General features: G+C 49.0%; 1 protein-coding gene and 1 long non-coding RNA gene across 2 annotated transcripts in view; one reads left to right on the forward strand and one right to left on the reverse strand.

The window, feature by feature from the left end:
- LOC121443015 overlaps positions 1-13,860 on the forward strand; it is a 55,543-nt gene extending 41,683 nt beyond the window's left edge. Inside the window, exon 3 of the long non-coding RNA XR_005973619.1 lies at positions 13,386-13,860. This is a non-coding gene — a long non-coding RNA (uncharacterized LOC121443015). The remainder of the gene's footprint in view (positions 1-13,385) is intronic.
- Positions 13,861-14,907: 1,047 nt separating this feature from the next.
- Positions 14,908-24,171, reverse strand: part of LOC121443031 (prefoldin subunit 1) — a 51,240-nt gene continuing 41,976 nt past the window's right edge. Inside the window, exon 4 of the mRNA XM_041644719.1 lies at positions 14,908-15,253. Within this exon, the coding sequence (XP_041500653.1) occupies positions 15,170-15,253 (84 nt within the window). The 3' untranslated portion in view covers positions 14,908-15,169. The remainder of the gene's footprint in view (positions 15,254-24,171) is intronic.

Below are 24,171 nucleotides of genomic sequence, written 5' to 3' on the forward strand. Positions count from 1 at the left end.
TGTTTCTGTGGATCTCCTTTTCGGAAAAGAAGCCCAGTTTCTGTCTCTGGAGGTAGTTAGGAGCCAGAGACCGTGAGACAAGAACTAAATAACAGAATCTCACCTCCTTCTGTACACAGAAGGCCTCCTCTGTTTTGTTTTGTTTTAATCTGACTTCCATCACCAGAGTCCAGCAGAACCTACCATCCCTTCCATCCTGCACACTACTTCCTGCTGTGCCTCAGGTTCCTGCGGTAAGGAGAAGGGCTGGAGAGATAGGGACAGGAGTCTTGAAAATGTAGTTAGGGGGCTGCCTTTTTGCGTAGTGCCTCCTGGGGCATAGGGTAGATTGTTTTAGGCACTTGGTGTTCTCTGCTCCTAGAGCTGGTCTGGGCCATGGGGGAACATGCTAGGCACCTGTGAGCCATGCCAGCCTGTCTGGCAGACTCTGCCTTAATTTCTCTGATATAAACCCCAAGCATACTGGCTGCCTCCCTTCACCCGGCTTCCAAAGACCAGAGTTCCGCAGAGTTCCGCAGCTACCAAATACAGGCCTTGGTGCTGCAGACAGAATTTTATCACGTGAAATTCGTACTTCTCTTTGGGTCATTCACAGCCTGGTACTTGATTTTACGCTGCAACGTGCCTGGAATTAGGTTCCTTGACTCTTACTGGGCCCGCTTTCCGTGATCACTGCAAGGCGTCCCTAAAGGACTGTGCTCTTGTTATGCTGGTAAGCAGCCTGCTTTGGGGACAGATAGGTCAAATCCAGGTCTCTCGAGTGCAAGGAAGAGCACTTGGCTCGGAGGCCCTATGCACAGTTCGGGCAGTAAAGGACCAAGTGCTGTGGCAGGAGCCTAGGTTCCTGAGCAAACGAGTGATGTGGTTGGTGGGCAAAGTGTGGGACAGTAAGAAGGTGCTGCAGATTACCTGGCAGCTGGCTTTGGACAAAATCATGTAACTATTTGGAGTGGTTTCCTTCTCCATGAAGTGAATCACAGTATGCTGGCCACCTGCAGATGTGCAGGGCTTCATGGGTTTGGGCCCAGTGATGGTTATGATGAATTATGAAGGCCATGTCTGGGAGATGCAGGCAGGGGTGCTGACTGGGAAGCTTCAGTTCTGTATCCTGCTCAGCTGTTGGAGGGCCACCTAGAAGGAGTGTTAAAGGAGATATTTGCAGCAGCTGAGCACATCCTTGGTGTGGTGGATGGGAAGTGAGTAGGCCCTGGAGTTTCTCCTGATAGGGCGCCCTAAGGAACCAGGCCGCAGCAGTGGAGAGCACTAGAGCTGAGACACAGGGACTCAGGATGGGGGAAGAGCATAAGCAACACACTGAGGTGAGCAGCGAGGGGATCCAAGATCTGGAATCCTCCTGGGCGTTCAGCAGACACCATTTCCTGTGTTCTCCTCCTCCTCCATGACCCAGCTCAGCCGAGCTCTCAGTTCCTAGAAAAACACAGTTCTGAGAGGTGATGGTAAAGCCAGCAGCGCTGTGGTGAGACGGAGGAGGGGTCACATGTTTGGGGCATGGCCTTTCGGGGTTGTATTTGTACTCACAGGGGCCCAGCTCTAAGAATATCACAAATGCCTGAGCCCTGTGTTCATCCGGGGCCCATAGGCAGCAAGGGCGAGAGGAATCTGACTAGAGTAGCCGCTTTTGGATACCTGGGGCCTGGCATCAGAGGCTGCAGTGTGGCTGGGCGGGGGCATAGGTCAGGTAGGGTCAGGCCAGATGGGACTTGTAGCTGACAGGGACTTGAGAAGCAGTCCAGGTCAGTCAGCACCAGGACTAGCGCTTACAGAGAGGACAGAGAGGTCCGAGGCAGCCAGAATCACAGTTACCTTCCTGCTGGAGCTGGGCCCTCTCCACTTCCCTCCCTTTTTCACTTTGATGTGTGTGGCTTTAGGTTTAAGAAAAGGTGAAAAACGGGAAGTAAAAGCCGCTACTCTTCCCCATACCCTGGCATTTAAGTTTCTTACATTGTGTCAGAAGCATGGATAACCCTTTCCATATAAATAATATGAAAACGTTACTATATCCCTCCTTACACTACCGGCCACTAGAGACCTACTGAGCTCTCTCTAGAGGCTGCTGCTCTACTCTGTGCTTTGTCTTCCTGATACTAATGGTTCTTTCTCAGCCAAAGTAGTTGTAGCCCATTCCTACAAATTCCCCTTCCCATTGTGTATGTCCCCGCCCCCAGGTAGGGAGTAAGCCGATAGTAACACTGATTGTGAGGATTAAATGACTGGGTAAAGCTTTCCCAAAGCCTCGGACCTGGGCTGAGGGCAGAGGCTGTAACTGGGTTGTTGCGGACCACGTCAGTGGTCCGTCAGCTCCTGCTGAGCGCAGACACGGAGTGGCCCCTGTGCTGTCTCGTGGAGCTGACGGTTCTGTGTGAACCTTGCAGTGTGGTAAGTGCTGCTCCAAAGCTCTCTTAACTGGTCTCTCTCTCCCCGCCCGCCCCTCCCAGTGTACATTTTGGAACGGGAAAGGAAGACGGACACGGCTGGCGGCTGTCAGGCAGCCCTGGCTGCATGCTGGGCTGCGCTCTGCTGCTGCTGCCTCCTGGACAGCTTGGACTGAGCAGCCAGAATCCAGTTCTCCTGCAGCCGCCGCTCCTGCTACTGGAATAAACAACCAGTGTTACACAGGCTCAAATTTTTTTTTATTTCTTTGGAAAAAAATGCTAATCTGCAGACTAAAATTCTAGCACCTGTAAATGGGTGTGAACTGGTATTTCTCTTTTGCCCTCCAGATTACCACTGACCTTGAACAAATACCAAATATATTTAAATTGTGTGTGTACACACGTACCCATGTGTTCATGTGCCATGATACACACATGGAGATGAGACGGCTTAGGAGTTGGTTCTCCCACTCTCCATGTGGACTCCAGGAGCTGAACTTGGCAGTGTGTGTCTTTACCCACTAAGCCATCTCTTTGGCCTCCAGTATATATTCTTAGACTATTTTTTCCTATTAATTTGTCTTTTCCTACTGATTTTTTAGAGAAGCCTGGTTTGCTTTGTTTGCAGGAGGAAACATTTGAGATGTGGTCTTACTATGTAGCTCTGGCTGTCCTGGAATTTACTCTGTAGACCAGGCTGGCCTCAAATTCACGGATGATACCTACCTGCCTCTGCCTCCTCCACGTGCTGGGATTAAATGTGTGTGCTACTATGCCCAACTGAGAAGTCTCTTTTTGATACATGTTTGGTTTATAAGCTTACAGGCTTACAATTGTCTTCCATTGGGTTATCTTATGTTGTTTCTCTCTCTCTCTCTCTCTCTCTCTCTCTCTCCCTCCCTCCCTCCCTTCCCCCTCTGTGTGTTTGTGTATATGTGTATGTGTGTGTGTGCATGTGTATCTCTGTGGAGGCTGGAGGAGCCATTCTGTTTCTTTGAGGTAGGTACTCTGTCTGAACTTGAGCTGGTGTTTGGGTTTGGTTTTGTTTCTGAGTTGGAAGCCTAGGGATCCTGTGCCTGTGCCCTGAGCAGTGCTGGGATCTGAATTCTGGTCCTCGTGCAGTGAGCACTCTTGTCCATCTGGTTTGCTGTTCCTTCAGTTCTCACTGTGCAGTCAAGCTTCACTGTTTTCCTGCCTGGGACTCTCCATGTAGAATTCCTTCCTTTCTAATTATTACTCAGACAAGGCAAGTCATAGAATCTCTCCATGGCCAGCTCCAGACCAGGGGCAGAGTGGTGGTGGGGGGCAGAGGTTAGCGTCTCCGACTTGCCTTGAAGAAGATAAATCCCAGTGTCTGTGCTACCCTGGGAAGAACTTATAAGCTACAGGCAAAACATATGTCTATAAATATCACAGCCATCTCTCCCCCATTAATTTGAAATGGGTTTGCTATCTACCAAGTTCCCATTTATAAATGGTGTGGTCTCTGCTCTCCTGGCTCTTTTCAATTTCTCTAACTGGAAGAAAACAGGAACCTGACCAAGACCTTGAACTGTATCCGTTTGGCATAGATCTGCTGTAGGTCTTCATTTACTTGTTTTGAAGCCCTGACTGTACTAGGACTTGCTATGTAGATCAGGTTGGCTTTGAAGTCACAGAGATCCACCTGTCTCTGTTCCTGAGTGCTGGGATTAGAAGTGTGTACCACCATGCCCAGCTTTAAAAAAAAAAAAAAAGTTTTTTTTTTTAAATTCATTTTATGAGTAACTTTTGTCTGCACTTACACAAACAGGCAACTGTGTATGCCTGTTTACAAAGAGGTCAGAAGAGAGCTTCAGGTCCCCTGGAACTGAAGCTGTGAATGGTTGTGAGCCACCATGAACAGGGGCTCTTAAAAACACTGCACCATCATCCAGCCTTGTTTTCTTTCCTGTGTATGTTTGTTGGGGAAAGTTTCATGTAGCCCCAGCTACCCTTGGACTGGTGATGGAACCAAGGGTAACCATGAACTCTGCTATCCAAGCCTCTACCCCCAAAGGCTGGGATTATAGGTCATGTCTATCATTTATCCTAACAGTGTATTATTTAATAACAGCTTTTAATTTTGATAAAATCCAGTTTATCAATTTTTATTTTATAGATAATGCTAAGCTAACTTCAGGTAATGAGGATTTTTTTGTTTTCTCCTAAAATTTTCCTATTATATATTTAGATTCATGATCCATTTAAGGTTAATTTTTTTGTTTCATTTTTTTCTTTTTGAGACAGGGTTTCTGTGTGTAGCCCTAGCTGACCTGGGACTGATTCTGTAGACTTCACTGGCCTCCAACTCCCAGAGATCCACCTGCCTCTATCTTTTGTTTGTGGTTTTTTTTTGTTTGTTTGTTTGGTTGGTTTTTCAAGACAGGGTTTCTCTGTGGCTTTGGAGCCTGTCCTGGAACTAGCTCTGTAGACCAGGCTGGTCTCGAACTTAAGAGTGCTGGGATTAAAAGCGTGCACCACCACCATCTAGCTAAGGTTAATTTTTAAAATAAAATGTAATGTTTTAGTTCTGGGGGTGGGGTCAGGTGTGGTATGCATGGAAGCAGAGGCAGGTGAATCTCTGGGTTCTAACTAGCCTAGACTATAGAGCAAGTTCCCTCTAGCCAACGCCACTCTCGGAAAACCCTGTATCAATCAATCAGTCACTAAGATAGTTTAGGATTGTTTGGTTTCTGCATTCCAGTTTTCAGCATTCTTTATGAAAAAGCCCCCCTTCCTCGAGCCTGCTCTACATATCTGTGAGCCAGTAGGCAAAGTGGTGCCAGTCTTTCTGTTCTTTGTTGTTCCTTTGATCTGTGGAGCCACAGTAGAGAACAGTTAAGTCTTGACTACTGTAACTTTGGAGGGAGACAGTACAGTATAGTTAACAGTCTTGACTACTGTAACTTTGGAGGGAATTGTACTTTAATCATCAGTTTTCTTGCTTGTCTTACATTTATCTATGAAGTGTCTTGTGATTTTTGTTGGAACAGCATTAAATCTAGATCATCGTGGAGCCTGATCTTATTTTTACTTATTTACTTGAGACAGGGTCTTTTTTTTCCATGATATTTATTGAGCTCTACATTTTTCTCTGCTCCCCTTCCTGCCTCTCCCCTCCCCTCTTCAATCCTCCCCCAAGGTCCCCATGCTCCCAAATTACTCTGGAGATCTTGTCTTTTTCTATTTTCTACTTCCCATGTAGATTAGATCTATGTAAGTCTCTCTTAGTGTCTATATTGTTGTCTAAGTTCTCTGGGATTGTGGTTTGTAGGCTGGATTTCTTTGCTTTATGGTTAAAAACCACCTATGAGTGAGTAGTGATAATTGTCTTTCTGGGTCTGGGTTACCTCACTCAAAATAATGTTTTCTAGTTCCATCCATTTTCCTGCAGAATTCAAGCTGTTGAGACAGGGTCTCTCTCTGTGGCAGTGGCTGAGACCCCAGCTGGGCTAGTACTTAAGTGGATCTTTCATCTGTTATATGACACGGGCAGCTCGTTCATTCACTTGCTGTGCATGGTGGCTGGAATCAGAGCCCCCCCCCCCCCCACTTCGATGACGCAGGCTTCTGTTGAAACCTGGAAGCACCTGAGGTGCAGGGTCCATGCAGACTTTGAAGTCTTCACTGTGGTCAGGACAGAATTGTGGTGCAGTAGGCATGAGCAGGGTGGATTCTAGTGTTCTCTGCCTACGGCTAACAGACACATTCACAATTATCTCTAAAAACTGCTTCAGAGCCAGGTGTGGTAGCACAAGCCTTTAATCCCAGCACTTGGGGAACAGAGGCAGTCAGACGTCTGTGAGTTCAAGGTCAGTTTACACAGTGGCAGTTCAGTAGGGCTACATAGACCCTGTTTCAAAAAAAAAAAAAAAAAACCAAACCAACACAATTCCTGAATTAGGACCTCTGTATGAGACCCTGACCCTCTGCCGTGTGCAGTGGTCCCTGTGGTGGGTTTCCAGCACTGGACAAGCTGTCTTCTTCCCAGTGCACTCTGGAGCCTTCCTTACTTGTTGCCCCCTCCATCTGCTCCTCACACTGACATGGTCCCAGTTCCCACTCCCATTTCCTCCAGTCTGAGCTGAGTGTCAGCTGTGGTCCAGAAGGCACTGAGGAGTTGCTATTCTACCCCCAGTCCCTCCCGTGAAGTCTTCTGGCTGACCTCAGGATCAAAGGAAGCCGGGTCTCTGTCTCACTAAATGTCTCTTCCCTTTGGGGCACATCAGAGTGCTCGGCCAAGGCTGGAGCAGGAAGTGGCCATTTGGGATTCTCTTTGTGGCGTGTTTCCTTCTTTCATCAGCATGGGAAATTCTCTCAGGCTTACAAAAGCAAAATGGATTCTTTGTTTTACTTAAGTCAAGAGTATAAGCTTTCATTCTATACACACATCTGCTTAGGGTCCCGGGCAGCTGGTGCACAGGGCGTGGCACCGTGAGGGCTTTGCTGTGGTGTTGGCTGCAGAATTTGCAAGGCCAAGATTTGCATGTACTGTGCTGCTCCGAGGGCCTCCACTCTCCAGTATGTCAGGCCGAACAGTGTAATGTCTACCAGATCAATACAGCCACTCTGGACTGGCAAGGTTGCTCAGTGGGTAAGACCTACACACACCGGGGGGGGGGGGGCGCATACACCCTACTCCCAGAATTTAAAAATGTAATAAAAAAATAATTGAAACAAAGAAAGACACTCTGTGAAAGGTGCTTGAGAAGACTGAGACACTCAGGGAGGCTGTGTACTGCCTTCTCTTCAGCGGCATCTTTATCCTGGGCAGTAGTTCCCACAACTTTGTCCTCTCATTCACAGTAGAGCAGGCAGAGGCTTTTCAGAGAAGAGTAAGTCTGGGACCTCAACTCAGTCCTGTCAAGTCCCCCACGTCCCAACAAAGGCCCTAACCTTCTCTGTTTAAATGGAATAGCACCTGCTTATCGCGGAAGAATGTCATCTTTACTGGAGAACAGGAAGAACTTCAGATACTTCAGCCTCTTGCACACTTAAGGCTTGCTGAGATTTTACATTCTCATTCAGACTACTCAAGTTTGATTAACCTTTGAAAAATAGCTAAGCCAGGTAGTGGTGGCCTACGCCTTTAATCCTAGCACTTGGAAGGCAGAGGCAGGTGGATCTCTGTGAATTGGAGGCCAACCTGGACTACAAAAGCTAATTCCAGGACAGGCTCCAAAGCTACACAGAGAAACCTTGTCCCAAAAAACCAAACTCATAGCTAGCTCAGTCGGTAAAGTGCTTGCCCTGCAAGCATGAAGGCCATGGTTCCATTCCCAGCATTCACAAAGCTGGGTGTGGTAGCATACAGCTGTAATCCAAACCCAGCACTGGGGAGGAGGTAGAAGCAGGAGACTCTCTATAGTGCACTGCCCTGCCCATCTGGTCTACCTGGTGAGCTTCAGGTGCAGCAGGACCCTGATTAAGAACTAAGGTGAAACAAACAAGCTGAGGGATATGCGCTCTAGACTGTCCTGTCTCCTCCTCCAGTGCTCGGATAACAGACACATACCACCATCACACTTGGCTTGGGTCCCCACATACAAGCACTTTGCCAGCTGAGCCAGCTGCCTGCCCCTTAAGTGTTGACGTCGACTGCCTGGGTTCCTGTGTTCTTCACAACTCCAGTATTGGCGTGTTAGTGATATCTGTATTCACCACAGCCAGGAAAATGTTGTCCCGTGTCTATGAAGTCCTCCTCCCTCCCAGTCCCTGCAGGATCTACTAGCTAAAGCTGTATGTACCTGCCTGCTACCCTGGCACACAAAGGATGACTGCAGGTCATGTATGTTCCCTTCCCAACACACACACTTGCTTCATCTTGTGCCTAGACTGCTGTTAGTCCTTAATAACATGGAACCACACTCACAAACACACCTTCATATAGGCTGATAGGAGCCCCTCCCCTCACAGACCCAGGATAAGAAAACCTGTATTTTCATGATTTGTCCCATAGAGTGTCACCTCATTGTAGCTCCTTGTGATGTCCTCCCTTCTTGGCCCCATGCCAGGTCCCAGCAAACACTCTACCTCCTCATTTTGTGATAATCGGCTTCCTATGTTACTTTCTGATCTGTGAGGTCAGCACTGTGACTTGTTCTGTGTCATTAGTGACTCAGCGGCAGAGTCAGGACTGGGATTGGAACCTATGCACATAACCACTATTCCAGAGCATCAAGCCATGAGGAGTCGGAAAAGCTGATGAAAAGCTAAGCAAGTTCTCTTGAAGGGCCAGCAGGGTATCCACTCACCAGGCACTTAGGAAATTTACTGTCATGGGTGACTGCTAGAGCAGGTCTTGGGCCCCCACTCAAGCATCCTGGTTTTGGGTGTATTTGTTTTGTTTTGTTTTTTTGAGACAGGGTTTCTCTGTGGCTGACTCAAGCATTCTGGAGCAGGGCACTAGCAAGATCTTGACCACCATGCTGGCCTCAAAGGGAGACAGGAAGGAGACAGCTTTCTCCTGTCACAAGAGCAATAGTCCATGTAGCAAGATGGCTTGTCTTATGAGGAAAGCCATCCTGACGTGCGGAGCCCAAGTTTAGGAGGGAGTCGGGTGGAATGGACAGGCGAGGATCCACCTTTAACTCACTGTGGAGTCCCTGTCGGACTTCTTTTTTTTTTTTATTTGGCTAATTCATTATTTCTGTTGTTTTCTCTCTCTCTCTCTCTCTTTTTTTTGGTTTCGAGATAGGATTTCTCTGTGGTTTTGGAGCCTGTCCTGGAACTAGCTCTTGTAGACCAGGCTGGTCTCGAACTCCCAGAGATCCTCCTGCCTCTGCCTCCCGAGTGCTGGGATTAAAGGCATGCGCCACCACCGCCCGGCTCCTGTCGGACTTCTTGTGTGACACTCCAAATCCATATGACTGGCCAAAGTGATCTCAGTTCTACACCTGCATCTCTGGTTCGGAGGCTCCCGCTGCCTGAGACTCTGCAGCCAGCCCTGTCCTCATACTTGGCTAGAGGGTGGTGGTGCAGTCCTACATATTAAGCCAGTACTGTTTGCACAGTGCTCAGTTGTGGCTTAGGGGTTTGGCTAGGGCTCCGTGTGTAGCCTCTTGAGTGCTGAGCGTATAGGCACGTGCTGCCATCCAGCCTTCAGTGTTCTTATCCATCCAGAAGTGAGGCCATTGTGTTCTGCTCAGTGTTGAGGTGGACTGCTAACTACCAGGCTGAGCTTGTTACTGAGCCTTGGACAAAGGTGAGATTGTTTGGGGCTCGTCTGAATGATGACCCAGGGGTTCACTAGGTTTGTTTCCTCAGCCTCTCAGAAACCATAGTGGCAGCTGCACTCACTGAAGCTAGGCAGAGGACCCATGCCCAGATCAGCACTCTTACCTTCCCAGACCAGTCCACGAACACTCATGGTCAGAGGACTCCCTGCTCTACCTCAGGTATTTTACACTGAGGGTAGAAATTTATGTTTCATAGACGAGAGCATGAGACCAGAACTGAAGCTTCTGAGGGCATCTCAGGAGGAGCGATGTATGGGAGGGGGGGGTAAGATGGAAGGAGATGAGGGAGGGGAGACTGTGGTTGGTATATAAGTGAAAAAGGAAATATAGGGGCTGGAAAGGCACAAGAGGCTGGGAACAGTCCTGCTCAGCGGCAAAGGTAGCTGTGGTCACAGAACCTGGCTGAGGCTATGCCAAGTCCTGACAGCACCATATCCTACGGGAGAGGCAGAGAGGAGTGTGGGAGGGTCTCCTAACCTCTCCTGTCCAGGGTAAACATTACAGACGTAAGCTGCCCAGCTGAGCCTGGGGTGGGGTGGGGCAAAGCTGAGTCTGTCCCTCCACAATCCTGGTCACCCTGCCCCCACCTGCTCACATACTTGTGGCCAAGCAGGTGCCTGTGAACATTGTTCACAACATTGCTGTCAGCAATAGGACACCTTTGTGCTGGAAAGCAAAAGATGTCACTGGAATGGATAGCCTCCAAAAGGTGAGGCAGAGCAGAGCCCCTTGAAGCTGTGTGCCCTCCCGTTCCCTGCATGAGGGGTGAAGGCCATCCTGTGACGGCTTGAGGTTCTATTTATAATGAAAATGCATAGGCTGTCTCCTTTACTTGCCTCGTGGTCTGCGCAGTAGAAAGGCGTTCGGGCATCTCCTGTAAACCCCAGAAGGCTGGGCTGCTTAGGGGCCTCCTGTTGATCTAGATGCCTTATGTGGGATGGTGGCAGCTGAGACTCCACTGGTGGGGCTTCTTAGCAGATACTGTGGCTATGTGGTCCTTAAAATTGAGGACACCCCCAGCCTGTCCCTGGTCTGAAACATGACATATCAAGGTACAGTCTCACTTCTTGTTGCAGGTCCATGTTCTTGTATTAAAGGCCTGCAGCATCAACCCTGCGTGAGGGCAGACTGTCTGAGTCTGCTCAGATGCGCCCACAGGCATGCATGGGGACTTGTAGACTCTAGCAGCAACCAGAGCCTCTGATTAATCATTTAGAAGGGCAGAGCAGAGCAAGTGAGGTTTCGGATGTCAGGCTGCCATCGCCTGAGAAGGCCTCTGTTCTCGTTCTTGTGACTCATTCCTGCCCTCGTAAGGGACACCTGTGAGGTTGTAGACTATCCAGGGACCAAGGGACTTCTGGTATGAGGTGTTGGGTGGCCCTGGAGAAAGACCCAGGGATTGGTGAGTAGAACACTGACCTTCCTTGTAGCACAAAGACAAGACGTGGGTGACCGCGCTTCCCATAACAGTCGAGCCCCCCCCACCCCCACCCCACCCCACGTGCTCTGCACCAGGCCTCTGGGGCCGCTCTGACCATTCTGGTCTACCTCAGCACCAACTCTTGCATTTGCACCCAGATTGCAAAGTTCTAGGTATCTGTCCCTTTGCAGCCCCCATACAAGGCTGGGGCTGAGAATACTTACTGACAGCTGGTTCAAGGGAGAGGGATGGCTTCAACAAAAGAGGCAAAGCAGTAAAGGAGCCTAGACCCGATGTCACCCCAGCCTGATCATCAGACCCTTCCTGCTCTACTAATGGCCGAACAGGATGATCTCTGTCCCTACTGAATGAACAAGGCTAGTACTCTGGTTGATGTGAATGTACACAGAACCTAGAACCAGCCTCTGTCTCAAGTCTGGCCACCAGGGGGCAGCACTTGACCTCTAAGGATGCTCTCAAGCCGAGCAAGCTCTGCAGCGCCAGCACCTTTCCGGGCCAGGTGCAGCCTGCCCACTGCTTTGTACCCCCAGCTCCCCTTTTTCTTCTTTAGAAAAGAAAGGCTGAGAGGGGTGTGGAAGAAAGAACCCCACAGGGCTAACACCACTTACAAAGGCTCTCAGCAGCAGCACACACGCACTGCTTTGGCTATAGAAGGCAGCTACCAGGACAGTCCATCTGGGCTGGAGCCATCTCTGTATGACTGACTGGTACTCCCAGCTCAGCTTCAGTAAGTGCCCACCAAGCAGAGAATACGTGACTGATTCGATACTGGGAAGATGTGAGGATTCTCAGGCAGATTCCCTCACAGAGGTGACAGGAACAGTGGCAACATGGAAGACAGAGCCACGCGGCCCCTAGGTGGACAGAAATCCTGAGGCAGAGACCAGGCCTTGCTATTCAGTACAGGAGCCACCCTCTGGAAATGCAATGAGCCCCATGAGGAGGTGGGCGTCTAGAAGGTAACTGTTGGAAGATTTACCGTTTCTAGGCCCACAGTCATGCTACAAGGATCTGGAAGGACTTCCTTTAGACTTACTCCTGGGCCACTGCTGCTTTCGTTAACTTGAAAGCAAGAAAGAGGTGGGTAGGAGACCTGTAGACCCCACCCTGTCCCCATCCCGGTCCTCCTAGCCTCAGTGTGAGGGAAGGGCAGTCAGAAGGGCTTTGGAAGGTTCTGTCCTCTGGAAAAGGGTGCCCTGGGCATCTTTTGACATCCGTCAGCAGTCTGAGAAGAATGGTCTGGAAATCTTTAGGTTACCAGGTTTCTAGGAATTAGTGAGAAATGAGAGCTGGCAGGAATGACCTTGGCTGATCTGGAGAAGGCGGCAGTGAAGGAAACAGGATTTGGTATTGTGTTGACTTAGCTGAGCAAGCTCAAGGTCCACTGGTCCCCACAGGAGGGAAGGCCCTGTGCCTGGTGCCCCATGTCTGCCCCTCAGAGAGGTAGAGGTTGGATGGCATTGTGCGGTAGGCTTTTGACTTAAGTTTTGGCATTGTGAGCAACTACCCAATGGATGTAGCTGGAGACTATGGGGCCAAGTGGTCTAGCATTAAACCTGTGCCAGATCTTAGCAAGCCAGGGCACTCTCCTATACCAGCTCCAGTGGCCAAGATATAAAAATAGAAAACACAGGACTAGAGCTGAAGGCCAGCTGCAGGAGAGCTGGCCTAATTCATAAAATCCGTACTCCTCTGCAAGTCTGAAGTCCTTACTGCTTATGGATTTGATGAGTTCTAAGGTTAAAGTAGCTTGCAGCTGCTCCCCAGTGTTTAGAATGGGCCATGGGGAGAGAGACCGAGCTGTGCCTACTGTAGGCTTAGATCCAACTCCATTCTGAAAGCTTCCAGCCATCTCCCCCACCTGACCTGGCTGCCCTCCCTGCTTGCTTTACAATGTAGTTTGCTGCTGAGCAGCTCTCAAGTTTTTGTTTGTTTGCTTGCTTGCTTGTTTGTTTTAAACTCCCAATTACTTCTTTAAGGCACAGATTTGAATTCTATTGGGCTTAGCTGGATCTGAAGGAGTGCCCCTCCCCACAACCTTTGTAGAGCAGGGGACAGCACTTCCTGTCTTCTTAGCTGCCTGAGGTCCACCAGCTTCACTGCCTTGGTTTAGGGTCATTCTGTAGTGTCCTAGTGTTCATCCTAGGAGGAAGAATGCTGTCCCCTTGAGTGATAGGGGAGAGGAAGTAGTGGGCAGGAGAAGCAGGCTGCAGAGCCCCTCCCTGACACCCTGCACTGGTCCTGGAGGTTTACACCAGACCATTCTCACTCTCCTCTCTGTTCTCTCTCCAGTGTATGTGGTGGAAGACCAAAGAAGAGATGACCTGGGCCCATCCACCTGCCTCACAGCCTGCTGGACAGCTCTCTGTTGCTGCTGCCTCTGGGACATGCTCACCTGATGAGCCCAGCTCTCCTGCTGGCCCTTCTGTGGCACCTCTGACAGGTGTGCCTGCTCCCATCTCTTCTGATTGCTGTAATACGTGGCTAGCTCTGCGCAGACACCGCTACCTTGAATCCTATGGAGTTTTAGATTAGTAAAGGTTACTGCTATTTAATTCAGTGACTTGATCTTTTTAATGTTCAAAAGTCATTTCTTACTGATCCTTAACAAATGTGCTAAATAATGTTACTTTTTGGCCAAAGGCTTAGTTATGAAATATATATTTATAATGTTTAAATTATACACTCCAAGGTAATGGCAATGTGTGCCACACCACTATATCTCTGCTCACACCCTGTATGTTTCAATAAATCTGTCCAAAACCTGGTCTCTGCTGTATTCCATCCACCAGAGCTTTTAAGAAGTAAGCATGTCAGCTGTGACCACTGCCCGAACCATAAAGAAGAATTTTTCTTCTATTCTAGCTACCTCCTCAGAGATGGCTTAGGCAGGCGTATTCACCAACACAGTTCAGACTTGCTTTTGCCCGGGGCCCTGGGAAAGGGACTTTTGGGTGACTGACTGCCCAGGGTTGCTCTCTAGTCCACAATCACAGGGCCTTCCTGTTCCCTCCCCTCCTAAACTAGTTGCCAACCTGTTCACCTCACATTTGGCCACAGGGTGTCGCTAAGCTGTCAAAAAACAAGTCAAGAGTTTCCTTGGCTGCTGGCAGCCCAGAGCAGCAGTGGAGGGTGGGGTGGGAGATGTGCTTCCAGTGAAAGTTACCTTTGGCTAAACAGTGAGTATGAGCTAGCCTGGGCTAGATGAGATCATATCTCCGAGAAACAACCCACAATTTTATATCATTATACACAACATCAATACCCCCAATTTGAGGCACAAAGCCCACCACCCTGTTTAACACCCTGCCTGGACTCAGCAACTGATCTTGAATCCCTGCAGTGGCCAAGTGTAGAGCAATAGGAAGGGATGAATTCTAATGTTTACTGTTTTGTTCTAAATACTTAAGTCTACACCTAGTTTTCAGTAATAGTTGTGTTTAACTGACGTACAATATAATTCCTGAAAGCTGAACAAAATGAATGAGCTGTCCCGAGAATGTGTGAGCCATCTCCCCCAAACCACTGCCCCCTTTGGGGTGCTAGAAAGCAGGACCACTGGCCCACCATGGCCAGACAAGAGAGAGCCTTGGAGATGCTACTTGCTATTGAACTTGGTTTGGGAATTTGGAGAGGAAACAAGGAAGAAATCTTGAGGCCAGCTGTGGCTCTGTTCACCTGTCAACTCTCTTCTTCCTCCTGTGCCCTACATAGAGGCCCGTGAGCTACCCGTAAGGACCAGAAGAGGAAAGGGATAAGAGCTGAGGAAGACACTTACTCTCTCCCTCAGCTGGAGAAATGCAGATGTCACAGAGCAAGACACAGCTTTTTATTGGTCTAACCCACATGCCTACTGACAGGCTCGGGCAGCCATCTCCACCTGCCCTCCAGACTTCCCTCTGTTGAGAGCTCCTGGCTTGCCCCCTGGAGAACAGTGTCCTGGGCAGGGGTGCCAACATTCAGGTGGGGCCTGAAGGGGGCTCAAGGTGTTGGAGAGACCGTGGGGCCGAACCCCGCAGAGCCCCTGCCTTGGCAGGCTAGCAGGGGTCAGGAGGGGAGGACACTGCCAGCAGCTCCTACTGTGCCCTCCGTGCCATCAGCATCTCTCGGATGTTGTCCTCGGCTTCCTTAACACTCCGCTCCAGGTAGGACTTTTTCTGCTGTAATATGAGAAAGAAGGGTTAGGACCAAAGTGAGCCGGCGTAGGTATTACAGCCACAGGTTATGATGGCTCCCCAGAGGCAGCAGACCTAGCCTGGTACAGGAAGCACAGATGCCCTGCAGAGGGCAGGCCATAGCACCCTTCCCCCAGAATGAAGTACATGAGGTTACACTAGATGAAGGCCAGAAAATTCCAGGACAAAGCTCCTGCCCCACATTGGGCTGTCTCCTCTGAGGGTTTTCCATGGCCTGAGCCAGGCACCCCCAGCCTCTGGTGTATAGGGCAGACAGCATGCACGCACTGTGCGGCGAGCCCAAAGCAGCAGTGGCAGCAACACAGCTCAGGCAGGCAGATTGAGTCAGGGAGCAATCTGCTTTTCTAATGAATCTGATGCCGCCACGATCCAGAACAATGACACACCATTTAGTAAAGCAGGCTTATGGAAGCTCGCCTCTTGTCCCATCTGGGTCCTAAATTAAAAATCTCAACTTCAACAAAGAAACATAACTACTTTCAGAAGACAGACCAGGACCACAAAGATTAGTCAGAGGAAATGACGTGTGTACACTATTTGCCCTGTGCTCATGTCCAGGGAACAGAGTTGTGGCTGTGTTTCCACTTAGTAGACATGACAGTGCCCATTGAGGATACTCAGAACCACCCCTCCTAGGTACATATGACTGAGAGAGCCCCACTGGGGTTTGGTGCCACCACTGCCTTCACCCAAAGTGCCTACATGACCCAGAGAAAATCTAAGGCAGACAGCAGGCGGGCCACACATCACCGTGCTTCCAGGGACATTACGACCTGCTCAACAGGCCCTCGCTTGCTTGGAAACTGAAGGTACAGACAAGGAAAAAGCATATCTACAAGGTGGTCATTTGCACCAAACCTCTGATGTACAGTCTGCAGGTTTCTGCCTTAAACTTCTCCCATATGGCCAGTTAGTTATGGAACAATGCATTCCAAGGCTCTGCAGAAGTGACACAAATCTGTACCAGTTCCTGTGTGAGCCTGCCTCCAGCTTGACCTTCCAGTTAAACCCCAGTCCCTTGACTCATCTCCCATCTGCCAACTTGCACCCACTTCCTTACAACACCAGGAGCACCATAAAAGCCATCAGGACTAAGACAATTCAGCGGCCCCAAATGTGTACTGTTGCTAAGGAATTTTGCTTAAGTACACTGCTTAACCCTGATACAACCTATCACTGATAGAGTGGGGATTGAACTTCCCTTGATAAACAAGCCTTAGAGTTCACTTTTGAGTGTAAGAGGCACACACTGATAACTGCTGGCTCATGACTGAAGAATGTGCCCACGTAGAGCTGGTCACAGTGCCACACACCACCTGGACACCTGGGGCCGAGCCTCACAGAAGTACAGACCAGGCCGTGGAGAAAGCAGAGCTTTCCCTGCCACAGCTAGCACTTAGGGACCTGGGTCTGTTGCCTTTGCTCCGACAAACTGAAGTCACAGATGGCAAAACCATAAACTTAGAACATCCTTGCCCTTCCCAGGCATCTGAACAAACGCGGGTCATAATCCTCAGCACTGAAATGTTTTTATCCCATAGCATTTTTTCCTTCAACCATCTTTTTAAAAGATAATGCAAATAAGCTTTTCTCTCTTTAAATCTTGGCTGGCTGGTTTTGGTTTTTGTTGTTTCTTCTTTTTAACTTCCTTTTTGAGACAGGGTTTCTCTGTGTAGCACTGGCTGTCCTGGAACTCCTCTGTGGAACAGGCTGGCCTTGAACTCACAGAGATCCACCTGCCTCTGCCTCTGCCTCCCAAGTGCTGGGATCAAAGGCGTATACCACAACCACCCTAGTTTTTATTTTTAGAAGCAGGATCTCCCTGTGTAACCTGGGCTACCAGTGTATTGTAGTAGTCTTCCTGCCTCTGTCTTGCAAGTGCTGATATTATAGGTGCACACCATCAAACCCAGCCCTTCAATCTTCAGTTTAAATAAATTTAATGGGCAATTCTAAAAACAGCCAACCACTAACTCAATAGTTTCTGTCTCAGCCTCAAGTACAACTAAGCCCAATGACACCCAACCTAGACCATGGCACCTGCTGAGAGGTGAGCTCTCACAAAAGGTTCCCTGCAGCCCTGTCTCCCATGAACATACTCTTGAACACACACCCCGAAGTCTCCAGATTCAATCCCGTTATGGATTCTAAATCCAGCTAATGTGCTTGAAAGAAGGTGAAGTGCAGACAGGTCCCACACAGAGGCAGAACGCCATGTGTGCTCTAAGTAGAGACTTGAATGATTTGCCTACAAGCTGGAAAAGCAAAGCAAGCACTTTTTGAGGCCTTCCAGAGGAAGGGCAGACCCACTGTACCTTAATTCTGGACTCAGCCACCAAGAAATGGGAAACAAATTGTTGCTTTGCTGTCCTAAATCTATGAATTTGTGGTGACTTCTTATGTAGCTAAGAAATCTACACAGCACCTGAGAAGATGTGTGTCCCAGACACAGTCCATACCGAAGTCTCCTCTGAGCCGAGAGGACCTCCTGATGTGTCACACCTCCGGCCGCATCAACTGGGAAATGCCTCTGAACATTTAAATGCTGGGATCATACTTCTCTCAAAAACAACTGTGAGAAACTCAACCAAAAATACAAATGAAACCATAGGAGAGGATAAAGAAAACGAAGGAAGCAAGACTTAGCTAACCACTTCCCGACTAGTTTATTCCTGAGAGGTCAGGAAGTCAGCTCCAGTCCTGAACTGGCTGTGACACTGCAAACGCAGGCACTGTCCACACACCTGTGAGCCCTGCCTCAGAAGTATCTGGAACTTCCTGAAGTGTCTCTGAAGTATCTTTCTTCTGCTCCTGACCTCTACCCGGTGGCTGGGGTCTTCCTTCCACAAAGCCTTCTCTTCCATAGCTTCCCACCTTAGAGGAAAAGGCAAAGCTACTTTGTCTGTGGGCTGATAAATCCAAACAGCATGGCCCGGGCGGCTTTTAAATACCAGTGTTCTGCAGGCTGGGGCGAAGACCAAGGCTGATGAAGGATCTGGTTGGCACTGCCTGGTCACAGACAATAGTTCCTCCTAGCAGTGCACAAGTGAGCTCCCTGGTCTCTTATAAGGACACTAATCCCATTCAAAGGGCTCCACCCCCATGACCTGATGACCTCCCAAACCCAGCTCCAGGCCTCTATCAAGTGTCAGCTCATCTGAGGAAGACACATCCAGTGGGCAAACTTGGTCCTGTCTGTGCCTGGGTCCTAGAGTCTCGAATGGCTGGTGCACAGCAGCTCCTGCTGCCAACGTCTCGGGGCCCTGGCACACTCTCTGCTCCTTCTCCCCTCCAAGTTTAACAAACAGGGAACACGTACCAGAAGGGGCAAAGGCAGAAAGTGATCATTCTTCACAATGCCTTTCCTGTTTGGGTTTTAGTCCCTAACCTTTTGCCCCTGGATATATATAGATTTAAAACTAAATCTTCACTGATGCCAACAGGGACATCAGAGCCTTGACCTCTCAAGTCAAGTTAACTGCTATAGCTTAGGAAACAAATCGTTCCAAGTCCCCAGGTTCTAGACTCTGGAGTCTGGAAGATACTTCACTATCTGGTGCCTGCCTTGGGGCTTCTGTGAACTTGGACAATGGGAGCCCCCGGAACCCACCCCTTCCAGCAGCAGTCCTGGGAAAGGCATGTGCTGTCCCTCACAGCAGCTGCCTCCTGCCTCTCCAGTTCCCCTCAGAGCCCTTTCCCTAGGGAATCCTCTGGTTCCACCAAACCACAGAGCTGTGGGTGCAGCGACATTCTTATGGGACCTTCTTTTGATAAGAATTTCTGAGACTTCCTGTGGGTTCAGCATGGCCAGGGACGTGATATTGCTGGAGTTCTCGCTCACAGATCCAAGGTTCTTTTTCTGGGAGATAGTCTGAGGCTGGCTTTTCAGTCTCATCAGAGGGACAAGGTTCAAGTACTCAGAACTTTCCCAACATGACACAATCTCTCAGATAGACTCCTGAGGTAATTCACCCCGTGACTCTCCAGGTTTCTCTCTCTCAGGAACTCTCTTCTAAATCTGTACTTTCCCCTTCCTGTTTGTCATGCCTTAGGGTTTAAAAAGGAAGATTTTTGTTTTGTCTTTTTTTTTTTTAAAAAAAAAAAGACAAGGTAGCCTTTTTTTTTGTGTTTTTTTTTTTTTAACCCAGGCTGCCTTTGAGCTCATGATGGGAATACAGTTGTGTACCGCCACACCAGCTACTATAAGCTCCCCTCTTCGCTCCTCGGCTCTTTCCATGTGTCCCTTGAATATGCCTCTCAAATTGCCCCTTCTCCTCGGCGCCACAGTAGGCCTCCACCTAGCCCTGTGCTTCCTATCCAGGCTGCAGAGACAACAGGCAGGGCTGTCTTGTCTGCCTGAGATATTTTGTGAGATCCATGTCTTCAGAGGCCTTCTGTTGAGTCTGACCTATTCTGGCCATCTACTTTCTCCTCACAGTGAACCCCAGCTTCTAGTTTCTCTAGACCCTCGCCAGCTTCAGAAAACTGAAGGCAAAGACTATCTCTTCCTCCTCTGTCCCTTGACATCCCAGATTAAAAGTCCAAAGAACAGTATGACAGCTCATGCCTACCATACATAACCCAGCACCCAATTGTGACTTTAAAAAAGAAAAGAAGAGAAAAAGAAATAACAAAAACGGAGTTGGAGAGGGGGCTCTGTTGGTGGTGTGTGGATTCTCAGCACACACTTAAAAAGCGAGTGTGGTGGCCCATGCCTGCGATCCTTGTGGGAGAGAAAGACACAGGACTGCCTCTGGGTCCCACTGGCCAGATTTGCTGAGGCCCTGCTGCAAAGGAGGAGGTGGAGAGCAGCTAGTAAAGACGCCATGTAGACCTCTGGCCTCCAGTCTCTCACACTGAAGGACACGCACAAACAGGCACACAAAGCACAGCCCAGACTTCTGACCACTCTCGGTCAGACATGTAGCTGGTCCAAGGGGCAGTGCCCACCATAATGAAGCTAGAAAAAGGCCAAGATATACTAAAGGTAAGGGAGTCTATCTTGGCAGACAGGAAGCCAATGTGGAAAGCAAGGGGGAGAGGAAGAAAAAGGAAGGAAGACGACAGGCAGGACAGGAAGTTAGGAGGCAGTGGGAGCATCTCTGGGACAGCAAGGATGTCTGATGACCTGGTGAAGAGAGTGTAACAAAGACAGGAAAAGTCAGGATGTGATAGAAGAGTCAGGTACCGACCACCCGTGAACTCCCACTGAAGATGCTGGTCCCACGGTGACTGTAGAACCACAGCTCTGAGGGACAAGCTCAAAGAGAACAAGCACCTTAGCAGGGTACGGTGCCTGCATTCTTATAGAAACTACAGTAGGAACAGCCTTTAGAGGCCATTCTGCTCAAGGACAGGAAGGAGCCCATAACTTGTTCAGTAGACACAGACTGTAGTTTTCCTGCAGAGAAGCTAATGCTGCTCCCATCTGGGGTCATACCCCAAGCCACCTGGATCCTCTGCTCCCTGTCCAACTCAACCCATCACGACAAAGCGCTTGCTACACTGCTCCAGTGGTGTGGGAGAATTGTCTGTATTCTGTCAATCATGTTTTAAATAAATGCTGATTGGCCAGGCAGGAAGTATAGTCAGGAAAACCAGACAGGAAGTAGAAATGATGCAATGAGAACAGGAGAATTCTGGGAAGGAGGAATTGATTCCTCCCAGTCCTGTGCAGACCACTGAGGAAGCAGGATGTGACCTACCAGCTGAAAAAGCTACCGAGCCATATGGCAAAAAATAGATCAAAATAATGAGTTAATATAAGCTACAAGAGCTAATAAGTAGCCTGAGCTAATGGGCCAATCAGCTTTATAACTTATAGAGATTCCTGTGTGATTTTCTTTTAAAAAAAAAAAATATTTATTTATTATGTGTACAGCATTCCTTCCATGTGTGCCCGCAAGCCAGAAGGGGGTGCCAGGTCTCATTATAGATGGCTGTGAGCCACCATGTGGTTGCTGGGAATTGAACTCAGGACCTCTGGAAGAGCAGTCAGTGCTCTTAACCACTGAGCTATCTCTCCAGCCCCCCCCCCCGTGTGATTTTATTTGGGGCTTGCCAGCTGTGGGGTACCGGGCGGGACAGAAACCCCAATAAGCAGCCCCCCTTCGTGTTATACTCCAGCATATCAGAGCATAAACTCGGGATTGGGGGGGGGGCTTTCTTCTTCCAAACCAGTGGCTAGACCCTAGGTCCCCCTGAGGTCATGTGACCTCTACTGCTATGAATACCATTGGTGAATAAAGAAACTGTCTTGGCTTGTTGATACGACAGAACTTAGGTAGGCAGGGAAAACTTAAACTGAATGCTGGGAGAAAGGAGGCAGAGTCAGAGAGAAACCATGGAGCCACAGCCGGAGACAGGCGCTGAAATTTTGCTGATAGGCCACGACCTCGTGGTGATGCACAGATTAATGGAGATGGGTTAAACTAAGATGTAAGAGTTAGCCAATAAGAAGCTAGAGCTAATGAGCCAATCAGTGACTTAAATAACACAGTTTCTGTGCGATTATTCTGGGGCTGAGCAGTCGGGAACCAACAAGCGACCTCATCACAACACTGCTGCCTTGCCTAAGAGTTCCATTTAAGCTCCAAGAAAGCTGGGGGGCAAGGGTGAAGGAAAGCTTACAAGGAGTGCAGGGCCAGGAAGCCAGCTTGTCCAAAGCAATGGCAATGAGCAGGCTTCACCCAGTCATCAGCAGCAGGCAACACTGGCTTAAAAGTGAGGATGAAAGCCCAGAAATCCTGTCCACTGGCAGGCACTGACACAGGCTGGGACACTGGTTCAGCAAAGGTTAGGGGAGAAGGGACCCGGAGAGCAGTGGTTTCTCGTGTGGTTCCACCCCAGAAGCAGAGCATCAGCAGGGAACTTGTCAGAAATGCGCATTCTTGGGCCCCAACCAAGACTCACTAAATCAGAAACCCTGGGTTGAGTCTGATAATCTGTATTTTTACAGCCATCCGGTGATTCCAAAACCTGCTGAATCCTGAGAGCCAGTGTTCCAAATCAGGAGCCAGGAAAATTTTCCAATGAAAGGCCAGATAATAAATAGTTTATGTTGTATGGGGCTGTCTGTTACTGTAACACGAAAGCGGCCACCAACAGTGTGTGAGTCAGTGGGGTGGTCTCACCATTCGGCACAGCAGGCCTTGGAAAACAGACTGAGGCTCAGATCTGCTCGGCAGCTGTAATTTGCCAGCCTCTCTCCTCAAAAAGACGGAGCTTTCCAGGGTGGAATGAGCAGAGCAGGTGGAGTAACAGTGACTTTAATCAATGAACACTAACAAACACGACCATTTCCATGAACTCATTCATTCAGCTCGCTTCATGGAACAGCTTTCCCGACTTTTTCCTTCAACTGGAAATGTCCTGGTGTCAGACATTCACGGCACCCCACTCCCAGCTGCCTGGATGAGGCCCCATTCACTGGGGGGCTCTCTGCCTTCTGCTTACGGAGGTTGCATCATCAAGTGACTTCAACTGGAAAGCAGATGACAACCCACTGACACCCCCCCATATTCCACACAGCTCGGGGTACCCACTAGATTCCACACCTTCAGTGATTGTGCCCCTCCAGGCTGGACTCTCACCACCACCTCGAGACCTCCCGGACACCAGTGCCTGCGTCTGCTCCAGCACGTCTTCAGTCACTCTCACGGTCCAGTGTGCCACCCTGTCCCTTCCCTACCTACCTAGCTTATATGCCACAGACCAGAAAGGAATTTTAAATTTTCAAAAACACAAAAACAAGCTGGGTGTGATGGCGCACGCTTTTAATCCCTGCACCCAGGAGACAGGGGCAGGCAGATCTCTTTGAGTTTGAGGCCAGCCTGGTCTACAAGAGAGTTCCAGGAGAGCCAGGACTATTACACAGAGAAACCTTGTCTCAAATATAAACAAACAAAAAAATGGGACTGGAGAGATGGCTCAGCAGTTAAGAACACCGGGGGCTCTCCAGAATCCCGAGCTCAATTCCCAGCAACCACATGGTGGCTCACAACCATCTACAGGAGAACTGATGCCCTCTTCTGGCCTAAAGGTGCACAAGCATATGGAGCACTCATACATAAAATAAACAAACAAATCTTTAAAAAACAACTTTATTGCCCCCCCTTTCTCCTTTGCCCTCTCCCTCTGTTGCAGCTGCCTAGAAGATACTAGCCTATGTTAAAGCAATCACCTATGCATGCCTGCAATGGCTAGGTACTGCTGGAAGAAACGTTTCAATGTGCAGAACAGTTCCACAGACCATGACCCTCAACGGATACTCATTGGCCAGAAACCCTATTAAAGTCCTCAGCGTGTCCACCTGTCTACGCTCCAAAACTGGTTCATACTCGTTGTCTCTGTCTTCTTGAATCTCGTTCTCCAGTCTCCCTCAGCTCACCAGAAGAAAGAAAATCTAACGATCAATGCTTTCTGCTGCTGAATCTAATGAACCCATGTGTGAGATGCACCCTCCCCACTATTAAGACGGACAGCGTCCCTTCCTTTCTGTAGGAATCAAAATCAGTCTCCTACTTAAGCAACAGTGAACTTCTGGTATTGATAATGACTCTCCAAAACACAATAAATAAAAGTGAATTTTAAAGATGTTTTAAAGAGGGGTGGGGTGGAGACATGCTTGACCTGGTGTGGATTTTGAAATTGCAATGCCTACCTCCAGTGACACACTTCCTGCAACAAGGCCACGCCTCCTAATCCTTCTCACATAGTACCACTCCCTGACGACTAAGCACTCAAATATATGAGCCTATGTGTGCCATTTCTTATTTAAAACCACACAGAATGTAATAGGCTTCTGAGGAAAAGCAGTCCACAGGAGGAAGCATCAGAGGTAAGCAAGACTATTGCAGAGGTGCTTCTGAACATAGACCAGG

This window comes from Microtus oregoni, unplaced genomic scaffold, assembly GCF_018167655.1.
Source record: "Microtus oregoni isolate MIOR12 unplaced genomic scaffold, Mior012 000098F_ref0000018, whole genome shotgun sequence".
Lineage (NCBI taxonomy): Eukaryota > Metazoa > Chordata > Mammalia > Rodentia > Cricetidae > Microtus > Microtus oregoni.